The sequence below is a fragment of the Lepidochelys olivacea genome (genome assembly GCF_965140295.1).
Source record: "Lepidochelys olivacea isolate rLepOli2 genome assembly, chromosome: 5".
NCBI classification, from domain to species: domain Eukaryota; kingdom Metazoa; phylum Chordata; order Testudines; family Cheloniidae; genus Lepidochelys; species Lepidochelys olivacea.
Window position 1 is genome coordinate 126,193,456 of NC_140415.1, and position 15,359 is coordinate 126,208,814.

The 15,359-nt window shown below is 39.5% G+C and overlaps 1 protein-coding gene across 2 annotated transcripts in view; it reads right to left on the minus strand.

Annotated features, from left to right (window-relative positions):
- The window catches only part of ZCCHC7 (zinc finger CCHC-type containing 7), a 163,623-nt gene that overhangs the window by 37,636 nt on the left and 110,628 nt on the right, over nucleotides 1-15,359 (minus strand). For both annotated transcript variants that reach the window (XM_084627879.1, XM_084627878.1), the window contains exon 6: nucleotides 1,109-1,144. In XM_084627879.1, the coding sequence (XP_084484005.1) occupies nucleotides 1,109-1,144 (36 nt within the window). The remainder of the gene's footprint in view (nucleotides 1-1,108; nucleotides 1,145-15,359) is intronic.

Below are 15,359 nucleotides of genomic sequence, written 5' to 3' on the forward strand. Positions count from 1 at the left end.
CTAAACCTATTCTTATTACATCATCTTTAATCTGGTAATTTAAGAGCAAAGAAAATATTCATATAGAAATGGAGATTTCCAAAGTGAAAGTGTTTAAAAAAAACCCCTAAGCACAGGAAAGATTTTCAACAGAGTGTATCCTTTACTATTAAAATTAGCTGCTAAAACAGAAAAGAGAAAGTTCCAACATGTTGAAAAGGCATATGGAACAGATTTTAAAGTACATCCTATAGCAGTATTCCCTTACTGGAAAGAAAAACCTCAAAACCACAGCACAACCAAAAGTACCGGACAAACTTTTCTGCTTTGTTTAATCGTACAAGGATGACAGTGGTTATAAAGTTATTCCAGTTAAACACACATTTTCCTTATGTTGAAAAGAAGTCATAGGCAAGGCCTAATTTTTTATACATAAATGTGTGTATATATAAATAGTATTTAAGGTTTGTAGTGTAGATCAATTAGACACTATTCTAAACAAGTTAAATATTGTTTTCAGACTTCACATTAGTTAATGTAGGTGCAGTTTGTTTAAATTTTCCCTACGTTTTGCATACAAAAAATTTAAAAACTGAATAATTTATTTGTAGTGTGTAGTAATTATTTTTATAACTAAAGACCAACTAACCAGGTGCCAAAGAAGAAGTGGCAGTTGATTTCTTCTTTAAGAATCATTTACAAAGATTTCAAAGTTTATTTCTAAAATTCACATTCCATTCTCTAGGTAATATTCTTTAATTCAAAGTTAAAGAAACTGCCTTGTAATATATGGGGATTTGACAACCAAATCTGGGAAACACTGAGACAGGAATACTGTTATACCCCAGTATAAAATTAAACTTTTTTTTTGCAATGTATACACTAAATGCAGTTATGGAGAGGAAAGTGATAGGATGCAGTCATTAAATTATGCTAGTAGTAAAAACAATCAGAACTTCTAAGAACGCATAAAAAGGGACAGTGTATTATTGCAGTCTCCAGTTCAAAAACTCTTCAGATGTTTATTATCTTCCTGAAGAAGATGCTTGTCTATATTTTATGGTCAGCAGTTCACAGAAGAGTAAATAGGTTGGGTGTGCAAGAAAATAAAAAAGGTGTCTCTACTTACTGTTAGGTGATACTGCCTCCATATTTCTGGGCAAGCCTGGAAAATAAAAATATTGATCAGCTGGGAGCATGAAACAAGGTGCTTTACAGCCTGTTGGTTTTGGCATAACACAGTATCCACCGGTGTCGGTCACAGGAAAATAAGAAGCTTAACTGAAAGGGTCTGCATTTCAGCTTCAAAAACCTGGCTAGACAGTTTAATTGAATTTTACACTGGTTTAACACACTCCCTGCCATTGTCAGAAAGCCAGTAACAGTTTTCTCTCTCCCTTTCTTCTCTTAAGGTTAGAAGTTTTGGAGACTAACATGTTCTTAACTGTCATAACTATTATTACTATGAAACAAACCCAAACACAGCACACTAAAATTCTGCATGTAGGGTATAAAATGTGTTTTGTAACATTTGAAACCTACATAATGTTTCGGAAATTAATTCAGCAGTTACTTTGCTTTACTACAGAAGTGAATTTAAAATTATGTTGCTATTTTTGTACATGTCTGAATCCTAATCAAAATATAATTGTTACAAGTAATAATCCTCAGTAGCCTAATGTCAGATGAGATGTAAACAAGGAGCATAACAGATTGCTTTAATGCTTCTATTTTTACAATGGCTTGCTGTCTCCTGTTTTGATCTTTGCCCATCTTGTTCACAAACTTCAAAGCATAGTCCATGGTAAAAACTATATATAAAGTAGATTTTCTATAACAGCAATTTAACAGCAGACTTGAAGAAAGCACAGAACGTGCGAGAGAGGAAATGTGAAACTTTTTTCTTTAAAAAAAATTAAAATGTATTGAGAATCAATGAGACATGGCTGCTAAATATTTTCCGAATATTCGCTAATATTTTTATAAAATTTACAATGGCTTTTCTGATTCTGATTTTATACACATATCAGAGCCAGAAACAAATACCTATTGCTAATTTGACTGTTATACATGTCAGAACCAGGTGTGTGTTTGTCACATATACACACTCAGCTATATAGCAATTATCTGCGCACCATCTTTAATTTTCTTTATAACGCCTCTATTTACTGTGGAAATAATCTCTCGGTCATTTGAATGACTTCCCATTTGGTTTGTAAATCTCAATTCTGAGTGTTTCCATCAGAAATCTTGGTTATTCCATGTTTTCCAGGCGGTATCATGTAGTTTTAACTTCCAACTCTCAAGTCCCCCTGTCTTGTATATTTATATTAGTAACATTTCTTAAGATTTTCGAAACAATCCTTTCTCACATGCCTGATATAACTGCTTTCCTTTATTTTAAAATGTAAATTCTCTGTAAAAATACAAATAATTAACAAAATGTAATGGAACTTCTAAAAAACGAAAGGTAGTGCCAGTGGCCCTGAGGCATGCAATCAGAGAGCACCACAGTAGGTTTTCTCCAAATGGGCTGAAAATTTTATTATTTATTATATATTTTACTAGTAATGCAATTTTCTGGAGAAAAATGTACACTTTGTGCGGTGCGACTGTTCCACACTTTCGGTCTTATTAAAATATTGTATGCGAATATTTGTATTTTATGTTAACATTATTTTTGTAAAGAAACAGTAAGATGCATTACATTTCTGGGCATAGGGAAGCAATACAACATGTGACAGTTTAAAAACACTCAAGCTATCTGGGAATGCAAACAAAAGGATTTTACCACCTCTCCTAAAATGGATACTAGTTTGGCACTTACACAGGATTAGCAAGGGTAGCAGGCAGTTATTTATACATTAGTTCTGGGTAGTTTTCGATTACCACAGTGTTCCCAGAATAATATGGTTGAAAAATCGCAATCAATGAGTTGTCATATACTGGCAAAATGCCACTCTGCTATATGACCTTTACTTACACAGCAGCTATTTAATAAAAAAAAATTACTTGGTTTTAGAATAATCATTTTGTGACTCTGGATATGAAGACACTATTTACTGTGGAAATTTGTTGCTAAGAAATAAGAAACTTATATCTCCTACAACTAGTAGTGCTTAATAAAACATTTAAAAGGCACAACCTCACCTCACCCAGCAACTCTATCTAAAAAGAGCTAGTTATTATTATTGCTCTTATCTCTATGTGCATTTTAAGGCTGTGGGGGGAAAAAAAGGTAAAAATTTAAAGGAAAACTGAACTGGCATATTTCTATATTCACAAGGCAAATGAGTGTAACATTTTTCATAATCAAAATACAACTTCAGATAGTTTATGCAATAGTCCAAAATGGATGACAGGCTAAAAAATAGCCATAGTATTAAAAAATAATAATACTCAACTTTGAGACTTACTCCCTTGCATCAACTCATAACCACTGTCTGTGCCTCTTCCTTAGCACAGAATGACCAAATATATATATATATATATATATATCAATCTCATTAACAATGACTACAGAATACTGGCTTCTCAAATGAAGCAAAGTGGCTTGTTATGGAAAAGAGCACAACCAAATACAACCATGATTGAACCTGTGATTTTTTCTTATTTATTTAAAAGTATTTAATCATGAATAGCCCTCATTTAAAGAAAGGCCCTTGTGGTATACATGTAGGATGGAAGTGTGATGAACTTCATTAAAATAAAATTGCATTTATTTCCTGCCCCAGTGGTCTGACCTTACTAGCATTTAGATGTATGAACATAAAAGGTTCCTATACTCTTAAAAGCAGCCCCCTACCACCTTACTGCTGCATAAAACACAAAGTACACTTTTAAATCCCTTTAACTGAATCTGCACACCCTTTTTTATAGTTCTGCACAATTAGTTTTTCCTCTGTTACATTCTTTCTTCTGACTCATATATGAATAACTTGGAATGGTTATTATTCATAAAATTCAAACATGAATCAACTAAGTTTGCCACACCAGATGAATCAAGAGTTTATAGTGTGCATTTTGACCCATATTGAATTTTATCAGGTGCTAATTATTGTTTTACCAGAACAATGGCTTAATGCATCTGTTGTTTAATTCCCACTTCCCTATTCTCAAATGTGAACATCAAAGAAAATAAAACACTCAATCTTAAACAGCCCCTGACAGCAGACCAAGACTCAAGTGCTCAATAGACAAGGCCCTTGCCACCAGTTCTCATATTTCCACAACAATGAACAAACACAAAAACAGCACTAAGCGGCCTTTCCTCCTTTTCAGCTCCCCTTGGCCAGTTGTCTGCCTTGTACTAGAGAGAACCCTTGAACACAGCCCTGCTGGGAACACAGCACAGGAGAAAGGATTAGCCTTACTAACATGCTAGCATTTGCAAAAGTGAAGAAAAAAACCACAGTACTGTATTTGGTATATGAATAACCAAAATGTATGAGCTGACAAGAGACCAGGACAGGCCTATGGCTCCCCGGGAGAAAATGTAGCTGTGATGAGTGACAGGGCTTTCAGGAAATATGTTCACAATCACAGACAGTGAAGGCCATGACCTAGATCGTTTAAGAGCTTGTCTTGTCAAATTATCAAAAGCTTCTTCCTCTCTGAATAAAGAGTGACATAAGTGAGTGTCAGAAAGCTGCAGGCTGACAAGCCAAGCATACAATAACAGAATGCACGTCACATACTTGCCGAACACCGCCACGGCTAGCGGCAAATCTTAATGAGAGCGCGGCTGGCCCAAGAGACTTGGGTCCCTGCTGGCACAGCTACTCATCTCACAAAAATCCTTCAGCTCCAAGTCAGTTATGGTCTGACACGACGACTACAATTACTAAACACAACTTTTTAACAGAATCCTCTGGTGCTTTGTCAAAGCGGCTGCTGTAAGAAGCTGCCCCACTACAAAACAAAAGATTTAATAAAATGAGCCATATTCATGACTTTTGTATAATAATTAGTGCACAAGAACAAGAGTCACTTTTTGACAATTCTTAAATAAAAAGATAGAGAGGCTCTTTCCCAATAACATGCCTCACCTGGTCACTCTCCACTCACATCCCACAAAACAGAATTAGACTATTTTACCTCAGGGATTGAAAGGACTCTTGGCAATATTTACTTATGATTAGACAGAACATTTCTCAGGAGTAAAAGAAAAAAGCAACTCAAGGGAAAACTTGTGACTTCTGGATAGAAAAAGACTGCCATAGGAGTTGTGTGAAATCAGAAAAAATGGGTAGAAATCCCTGCTTTTTTTCAAGAGACTCTTTAGAAAGGGGTGAGACAGATAAGGTTGAGGTTACATAATATAGCTAAAGTGGGGAAGGAAAAAAGTGAATAGGCAAGGCTCTTATCACTAGTGGCAGAACTCTCAGGTTTTTCTAGCCACTTCAGCTGACCTTGGTCTTTGGAATGCCCACAGGTATACTTGATTCCATAGATATCCAGTAGTTAAGCAAACAACTGGCCTGTGCTATTTGACAGCGTAGTTATTTAAAATGACAGACATGAAAAACAAACAAACAAACAAACATCATAACGAAGACATTAACAGAAAACTCATCCTGAAACATGTATAATTCCAATAAGTTAAACTTTCAGAAAAGGCCTCATAGGAAGAAAAGTACACCAGAGCGTTAAGCTACAGTTATCTATTTACATATACTTTTGCTTTTTGAGGAAAACAGCTGAATAAATAGTGTGGGAGGCACACATCTATTATACATGAAATCAATACAAGGCTGGAGGCTGTAGCATGGCCAAAGAGTTGGAGCAAGGGACTAACAGGCAAGAGATAGGGGTCTATACTCTCTGCTAACTCAAGGGGTGACCTTGAGCAAACCATGGACTTTCTGTGGACTAGTTTCCCCATCTGTAAAAGGAAAAATGGGACCTTATTTGTGCATTTTATTTCTAGAAACCTCCGTGTCAGAAAGTCTTCGCTGAGGGATGCTCCCAGCCGCCACAGCAACTGAGAGTTAGACCAGATCTTTGGCTCTGAGCCTGGGGCTTAGGGTCAGCCCGCAGGAATGACTCTCAAGAATGACAGCATTGTTCAGTTTTGGAAACTGATTGTACAACAGTCAACAAGTGTTAAACAAACTGTTTGCAGTAGATCTGACAAGAAATTTAGGGATTTCCTAGGTGAACACACTTTCCCCTTTCAAATTACTTAACAAGCACGTGATAGCCAGAATGTCTGTGGACGTAATGCAAACTTCCAAAGGAGGGTCAGACTCATTGACATGGAATATTTTAGAAGTAAAATTCATATGTAAGAATTTTTCCTCCCCTTCCCTCCACATCAGTCTGAAGTTCAATCAGAAAACAATTTATCATTCCGGGGGGGAGGAAGGGGGCAAGAAATCAACTGAATTATGTAGAAATTGGAAGGGAAAGTAAGGGGTTATTGGGGCATCACACTTTGTACCACCCACGTACCAAGTATGGCATCTGCAGGGGTGTGGATATTTGTTATAGAGTGCTTTGAGAAAAGTGCGGGGGGGGGGGGGATATCACATAGCAACCTTGCAGATCTCACCATAGATGGTGCACAGTTTCTTAGAGTGAGCAGCAATAAGCTTAGGAGCTGTACCTGAGGCTTTGAATGCCTCTGCTATATACATCTTTTATCCCTTGTATGCCCCTTTTACTTCCCTAGGATGTTTGGATTCAGACAAATCTTCTGAGAAAGATTATGGTGACCTTCAGAAAGGAGGACTGGTCATTTTCAAGAACTGTTATGCCCTGGTAGAATATGTATAACTGAGGTTCCAAAGAGTGCATGCCACACTCTGAAATCCCTAAGGCTGAGGACGTGGCATGTAGGCAAGAGATTTCCAGTGAGAAAAGGTCTTCCAGTGAGAACACATGCTGATTGCAAAGACTAGATGGGTGGTTTATGTGGACCTGTAGTACACAGTTGAAGATCATGTCAAGAATCTGAGTATTAATGGAGCACTGATGATAGTGGTGGTCCTGAGGAACCTATTTTGTGAGAGTGATTAGAGATTCTCCAGGGTTTGTTACAGCGCAATATACTTACAGTTGCAGACTTGTCTTTCTGAAGTGTTAGCAAGGAGCCATAGACAAGCCTCCTTGTAGAAATGCTAGAGTGTCCTTTACTTTAAGCTGACTTTGCTCCAAGATGTCTTTTGGGTGCCGATATTTGAATCTCATCCAAGTGATTTGTAGTCATCATCTGTCCATCTGCTCCAAGATGCTAGGAGAGAGTTTATCACCTTATTCAAATATCTGAGTTCCCTACTGCTCAGTTTTCGCAGCATTGGATTTTGGTGCAGGGTTTGCTCCTGTTGGTATATGTTCTTTTGTGTTGGGATCTTGAGATTCCACTTACGGCTTAAGCAGGCCTGAGGACTGAGACCCAAGAGCTATTGAGAAGGTAACCAAACTCACTAGCCTGTTTGTTTGCAAATTATTTAACATCTTCACACTTGCATGGAGGAGGAGGCCCTGAAGCCACTTCTGAACTTAGGTGTCCAGATTTCCCACTTTTAAGTGTGTCTTCCTCATGTAGTATCTTTCGGTTTTCCAACTGGACCTGGATACCAACAGGTTCATCAGGACTTCCAACCTGTTTTGTAAAAAGAAAAGGAGTACTTGTGGCACCTTAGAGACTACTCTAACCAATTTATTTGAGCATAAGCTTCTGTGAGCTATAGCTCACTTCATGAAGTGAGCCGTAGCTCACGAAAGCTTATACTCAAATAAATTGGTTAGTCTCTTAGGTGCTACAAGTACTCCTTTTCTTTTTGCGAATACAGACTAACACAGCTGCTATTCTGAAACCTGCTTTGTGATGCTCTGCAAAAATGGCTGGTCCTGACTACATCCCTTCAGGTCTAAGTGCGTCCTGCACAGCTAGTCAATTCTGACTTTTCTTTTCCTTTGATGTGTAGTATCCGGAGGGACAAAACGAGAGCTTCTGCCCCGGACATGATCCAGGCTTCCATGAGAAGTGCTGAAGATTTCTGCTTTCTTATCAAAGAGGGATTGCCCTTCAAACCCTCCTCAGAAAAGGAAAACATTTTTGGAGTCCAGCAATTTTGAGAACAACTTAGAAGACAACGAAAAAAAGAAAAGGAAAATATTTAGTTGTTTTTTTAATCCTGTAAAAAAACTCTGCTACAAAAGGAGGCCTGATGTCTGCCATCTGTATTGGTGTGAAGATCCAGAATTCTGGAGAGCTCTTCCTGAGGGGTGGTTTAAACCCACACACAGAAGAAAAGTTGTGGTCTGCCTCCAGTTGCTGTTGATAGAAGGAACACCACACGGTGAAGATTGACACAGAGTGGACAAAGGATAGAGATAATAATGGTTACACCATTTTGTAAAGTTCTTTGAGATCTTTGGATAAAGAAAGGGACTAGGGCAAAAGCCCTATAATCTCTCTCAAAGAAAGCTACCAACTGGGGATGATGGTAGATATCAGGGCGCTAGGAATACCCGATCACTCTGCCTTTCAAAAGGAATTGCCAGTAGCAACAGCACATTGTGTTACCCAAGAAACCAGAAGCTTTTTTAATTTGGAAAGGTTTAGCTAGTAGAGAAGCTGTGGTCTAAAGTATGCCAAAATCTAAACTCTGAAGTTTCAGAATGGCCATCTACATTATAAGAATGGAACAGTCTATTTTTTAAATCGTAGTATGATTGACTGTTGCTCTGAAGTGCTCTGACATAAATGGTCCCTAAAAGATATTTTCCTACCCTATTTGAGGAATTTTCTTGTTCTTCCACAATTCTACTGTTAGAATAATGAATATGTGCTGAAATACTATCTGTACTAGATGTGAACAGGTTACTTGATGGAAAACTGAAAAATATGTTTTTAAGTTTCATGTACGTTTTCATTCTGAAATATTGGAAATGTAGGTGTAAGACAGATTTTTTTGAACAGACCTAATTTTTATTCTCTCCCTAAATCATCCACATTCTCTTCATTCTCATCTGATTCTTTTCTACACCTTATATCAGTTGTGGGCAAACTTTTTGGCTCGAGGGCCACATCAGGGTTGCAAAATGGTACGGAGGGCCGGGTAGGGAAGGCTGTGCCTCCGCAAACAGCCTAGCCCCTGCTCCCTATCTGCCCACTCCCACTTCCCGCCCCCTGACTGCCCCCCTCAAAACCTCCGCCCCATCCAACCCACCCTGCTCCTTGTCCCCTGACCACTCCCTCCCGGGACCCCCCGCCCCTAACCGCCCCCCCGGAACCCCACCCCCTATCCAACCACCCCTGCTCCCTGTCCCCTGACTGCCCCGCCCCCTATCCACACCCCTACCCCCTGACAGGCTTCCCGGGACCCCGACCGATGCAACCCTCCCCCACTCCTTGTCCCCTGACAGCCCCCTCACGGGACCCCTTTCCCTAACTGCCCCCCCCCCCGGACTCCACCCCATTCAACCCCCCCCCGCTCCCCTTCCCCCCCTCCCGGGATTCCCCAAACCCCCAGGACCCCACCCCCTATCCAACGCCCCCTTCTCCCTGTCTCCTGACCACCCCCCACCCCGAACCTCCACCCCATCCAACCACCCCGTTCCCTGACTGTCTCCCTGGACCTCCTGCCCCTTATCCAACCCCTCCCCCACCCCTTACCATGCTGCTCAGAGCGGCAGGACAGGCTTATTGGAAAGCTTGGGAGGTGCGCGGGTGCAAGCCATGCTGCCCATGTGGCAGCATAACTACGGGGGAGGGAGGACAGCAGGGGAGGGGTCGGGGGCTCAGGGGCTGGGCAGAACGGTACTGTGGGCTGGATGTGGCCCACCTCTGCCTTATATTGTACCTCTCAGAATAATACAGAACAGCCTCTTATTTCTTATCTTTCCTTAATTCCATATCTTGTCTCACTCTCTACTACCTCTGAGTGTCATTACTGTATCACTCACCTCTTTCTACACACATCAAGACTAGATGCTTTCCTAAAAGATATGCTCTAGTTCAAACAGGAATTAATTCAGGGGAATTCTTATGGCCTGTGTTATGCAGGAGGTCAGACTAGACTGTCACTGAGGTCCCCCTTTTGGCCCTATAATCTATGAATCTATATTATTTAGGTCCTTCCCAAGTACTTTTCTCCACTGTCATAAACAACCACATCCGAAGTGTATCATCATGGTGTATCGCCCTCTAGTTGTGATCTTGTAGCTCTATCCCACTGCTCTACTTCTACATTCATGTCAGATTAGTTTCAATTTCAATTATTTTAACAACCTCTCTTATTCTACCCCAAGCTTTCATAGTGTGCATCAGAACATTTTAGAACATGTTTGATAATCAAATATGTTATAGCAATACATTTATGACATCAGAGATAACGTTCTTTGTTTCAGAGGGATTATACTTTTGCCATAACAATTCATTCTAGAGTAAAAACTGACAAAAATCTTTCATCCAGTAAGGAACACTTCAAAAACAATTATGTCTAGTGTTATAACGCATGAGATTAAAAAAAATGTTTCCCAGTTTGTGGCTATTTTGAACTCTCAAAATGAGTTTAATTAAAATTTACCTGAATATTCAACTCAATAGCTACCTTTTTTTAAAGATTTTAACTACTGTTTAGTACCCATAGTTGTATATACCAGTATAAATTTATGATATTTGGGAATGGATCCAATATTATTAGCAATTTATCATAGAACTACAACACTGTACACAAGATATACACAAACTCCTATTAGCAGTAACAGGACTTTTGGGCATATGTATCAAGTGCAGAAAAGACCCTATTTATTTTAAACAAATGTCTTAACTATCCATTAAAAAAAAAGAGGGGGGAGTTGTGTACTGAACTTTGGATGTAAATAATGACAAAAGGTTGGTGTGCTAACTGAGAAAAATAAGTACCTTCAAACCTGGAGCCAAACTCTGTCTTCAGATGTGTATGCACGACTCCTCCTGAAATCAAAGATAACCCCAAGCCCTAACCAGCTATAACCTGGAGTTCTTACCTGAAGCTCATCTACCCATCCGAGATCAGCGTGATTTATGCTTTTCTACATGTTGCTGGTTTGCTTCACAACAGCCTTATTTAATCATAGTTCTCTATATCCAACATATATTGTGGTATACCACATTAACTGGGCAACCATAAAACTTTATGCTAAATTACAGGATAGTGGTTCAGGATAGCGACTGTATCAGCTCATTTTCCCTATCCAATTATTTTCACTCTCTGTAAGGTCCTTTTAAATTGTAAAGAGCAAGGAACTTGAATCAAATTAGATAGTTGTTTAGATGAACAAAATACGTGCAGGAAAAAACTCTCACATTTTGAACTCTTTGTAAATTGTTCCCCCAACCACCAATGAAGACTTTAAAATCTATTTCATCACTTTGTTACTGTGAGATTTTGCATGGCAAGGTTGAGTGAAACCATGCGTACAGACATTTATACCCTGTGCAACCCAAATGTTACAATTCCATCAGATAAAGCACTGTTGAGATCAGTAGCAACATTCCACCTCAAGCTGCTAGTGTCTACAATGATTACAGAATAAAAGAGCAAAGGAGTGAATTTTAGTTGGATTATTTGGCAGCCTGTGCATATTACCCACACTCATTGTTGTGCCTATGTTACACGGAGTCCCTAAAATATTACTTGAGAGTTGTTGAGAAAGTACGGTGATGCTAGAGTGTCTCAAAGAAAAGATCACCAGAATTTTTTTAACACGGGCAAAACAATGTATTTTCCCCTAGATTCATTCTAGGGAACAATTCTGGCTAACATTTTCCAAAAAATATCTAGCCTAAGCCAGACATGTGGCATGGAAAATTTCAGTCCAAATGACTGAAGTCTGGCAAAGCTATAAGCAACTGAAAACAGGGTCTTGTAATGGGAAGTGTCAGGCAAACCTTAATAACAGGGAGCACTACCAGGTCCAACTATAATTCTCTTGTGTATACAGGCAGGGACTATTAACCTTTTTAGCTACAGCATTGCAACAGGAATCCATGTTCAGCTGGTTAGCCACCCTGCTCCTTAAGTCTCTTTTGTGGACAGTACACTGTGAATTGCAGGGAGTTATTACATTGTTACTGCACCTCCTAGCTTTCACTGTTTATTTCTGGTAAGCATGTCCACTATATGAAACAAACTTATTTTTCTATTCCAGCATTGAGCAGCTGTAATGCTGACAGACCCTGGTTGTCGTCGGGCGGAATGGAACCTCAGTGCATGAGCCTCTACTGCATGAGCTAAAAGCCAACTGGCTGTTCGCTACAGCTGCAACCCCTCCCTGCCTCCCTCTCTCCTCAGTGCCACTAGATGGGACAGAACACCATACCCAGGAGGTGTGTGGGTTACACAGTCACTAATTTTTTTGTATGTGCATGATGTGATTATGTTGCACCGAGTTAATTTTTAACTCAATTTTAACTTTTTATTCACTATTTCTATTGTGAAAAACTGTTTTGTTGTAGAATATATATTTAGAAGCCCAATACATAACTCTGTTTCTACATTACCACCAGAACTTAGTCTTCTAGTGGTATGTTCTTAAATACATTCTGCTTTTGTATGTCTTTGTGATTAGGGCTGAGAGATACACACTCCTTATGCTGTATACTTTTGCATCATGGTGTGGTTGTCTTGATGTTTATTTGCAAACAAGTCTCATCTTGGTCATTGGTTTAGACTTGTATACTGTCTGTGTGTCTTGGATTATAGGTCTAATTAAATGACCTCTCCCCTGGTTTGCAAACACTTTCACTTCAGAAGGACAATTTTCAATAAACTTGCAAATATCCTTTGAAAGATCAAGTCGTTTTCTTGCAACTATCCGCTTTGACCCATTATACCACTAATAATTTGGCCTCCAAACAGTTCACCTGTTAGGTGTCCAAATTCACATGACTTAGCTTTATTACACTGATCTGTAATATAATGGTCAGTGGTTCACCTGGCCACTAGTTGCCCCTATTCTTGGGCTACACTGATGACATCTTCATTATCTGGACCTATGGAAAAGAAGCCCTTGAGGAATTTCACCAAGATTTCAACAAGTTCCATCCCATCATCAACCTCAGCCTGGACCAGTCCACACAAGAGATCCACTTCCTGACACTACAGTGCTAATAAGCGATGGTCACATAAACACCACCCTATACCAGAAACCTACTGACCACTATACTTACCTACATGCCTCCAGCTTTCATCCAGACCACACCACACAATCCATTGTCTACAGCCAAGCTCTACGATACAACCACATTTGCTCCAACCCCTCAGACAGAGATAAACACCTACAAGATCTCTATCAAGCATTCTTACAACTACATTACCCACCTGCTGAAGTGAAGAAACAGATTGACAGAGCCAGAAGAGTACCCAGAAGTTACCTACTACAGGATAGGCCCAACAAAGAAAATAACAGAATGTCACTAGCCATCACCTTCAGCCCTCAACTAAAACCTCTCCAACGCATCATCAAGGATCTACAACCTATCCTGAAGGACGATCCATCACTCTCACAGATCTTGGGAGACAGGCCAGTCCTTGCTTACAGACAGCCCCCCAACCTGAAGCAAATACTCACCAGCAACCACACACCACACAACAGAACCACTAACCCAGGAACCTATCCTTGCAACAAAGCCCATTGCCAACTGTGTCCACATATCTATTCAGGGGACACCATCATAGGGCCTAATCACATCAGCCACACTATTAGAGGCTCGTTCACCTGCACATCTACCAATGTGATATATGCCATCATGTGCTAGCAATGCCCCTCTGCCATGTACATTGGCCAAACTGGACGGTCTCTACGTAAAAGAAAAAATGGACACAGATCAGACGTCAAGAATTATAACATTCAAAAACCAGTCGGAGAACACTTCAATCTCTCTGGTCACTCGATTACAGACTTAAAAGTGGCAATTCTTCAACAAAAAGACTTCAAAAACAGACTCCAACGAGAGACTGCTGAATTGGAATTAATTTGCAAACTGGACACCATTAACTTAGGCTTGAATAAAGACTGGGAGTGGATGGGTCATTACACAAAGTAAAACTATTTCACCATGTTTATCCCCCCCCCGCCCCCCCAAACTGTTCCTCTCACGTTCTTGTTAACTGCTGGAAATGGCCCACCTTGATTATCACTACAAAAGGTTTCCCCCCCTCCTGCAGGTAATAGCTCACCTTAAGTGATCGTTCTCATTACAGTGTGTATGGTAACACCCATTGTTTCATGTTCTCTGTGTATATAAAATCTCCCCACTGTATTTTCCACTGTATGCATCCAATGAAGTGAGCTGTCGCTCACGAAAGCTTATGCTCAAATAAATTTGTTAGTCTCTGAGGTTCCACAAGTCCTCCTTTTCTTTTTGCGGATACAGACTAACACAGCTGCTACTCTGAAACCTGTACAGAAAATGTGCCTTTGCCCAAGTGACATTCTTGACTGGACCCTCAGTATTCTTGTAACTTTTGAATTGCTCTGTGTAGCAGTTTGCATCTCCCAATGTGCTCCCACAAACTTATTAATTTCTTTGACTCTTGATAGTTGATGTTGGATAACGATTTGCCTGCTAATATATACAGACTGAATGCTTTAACTTATTAAAAAAATGTAAACTAATTATCGATCCCACAAACACACTTTTATTTAAGGTTGTATATCCTCAAAAATATGCACATAATAGCATTGTGTATATGTTTTTATTGAGGGGTTTTTTTTCCAGTCAACAAAATATATGGAAAAAACTCCACTGCTTTGCTGCCTGGCCTGGAACCTGATGCTGACAAATGCCTGGTAGGGTGATAAAATGAACAGTACATCTTTTACAAGAATCTCTTTATCTGGACTGTGACTATGTTGAAGAAGGGGGGCATTTTCATAAGCTCATTTGACAAGAGAGATCTGCAAGGTCAACGGGGAATGGCTTGAGATACTTTGGTTACAGAAAAAGGATGGTTAAGATTTCAGAAATTTATGTTTTATGAGGTGAGGTATGGAGTTCAATATTTGTTCTACGTACCTTTTCCCTCTCTATCTTGTGACATGGAGGTAACACGGTGTAATGGATATTCATCGATTCCAAGGCCTAAAAGGAGCTTTGTCTGACCTCCTGTATAACACAGGCCAGAAAACGTCCCCAAATAATTCCCAGAGCAGCTCTGTTAGAAAAACATCCCATCTTGATTTTAAAATGGTCAGTTATAGAGAATCCACCACAACCCTTGGCAAGTTGTTCCAACGGTTAATTACTATAAAAAATGTCTGCCTTATTTTCAGTCTGAATTTGTCTGGTTTTACTTCAAACCACTGGATCATGCTATACCTTTCTCTGTTAGACTGAAGAGCCCATTATTAAATATTATTATATTATTAAATATTCCCTATGT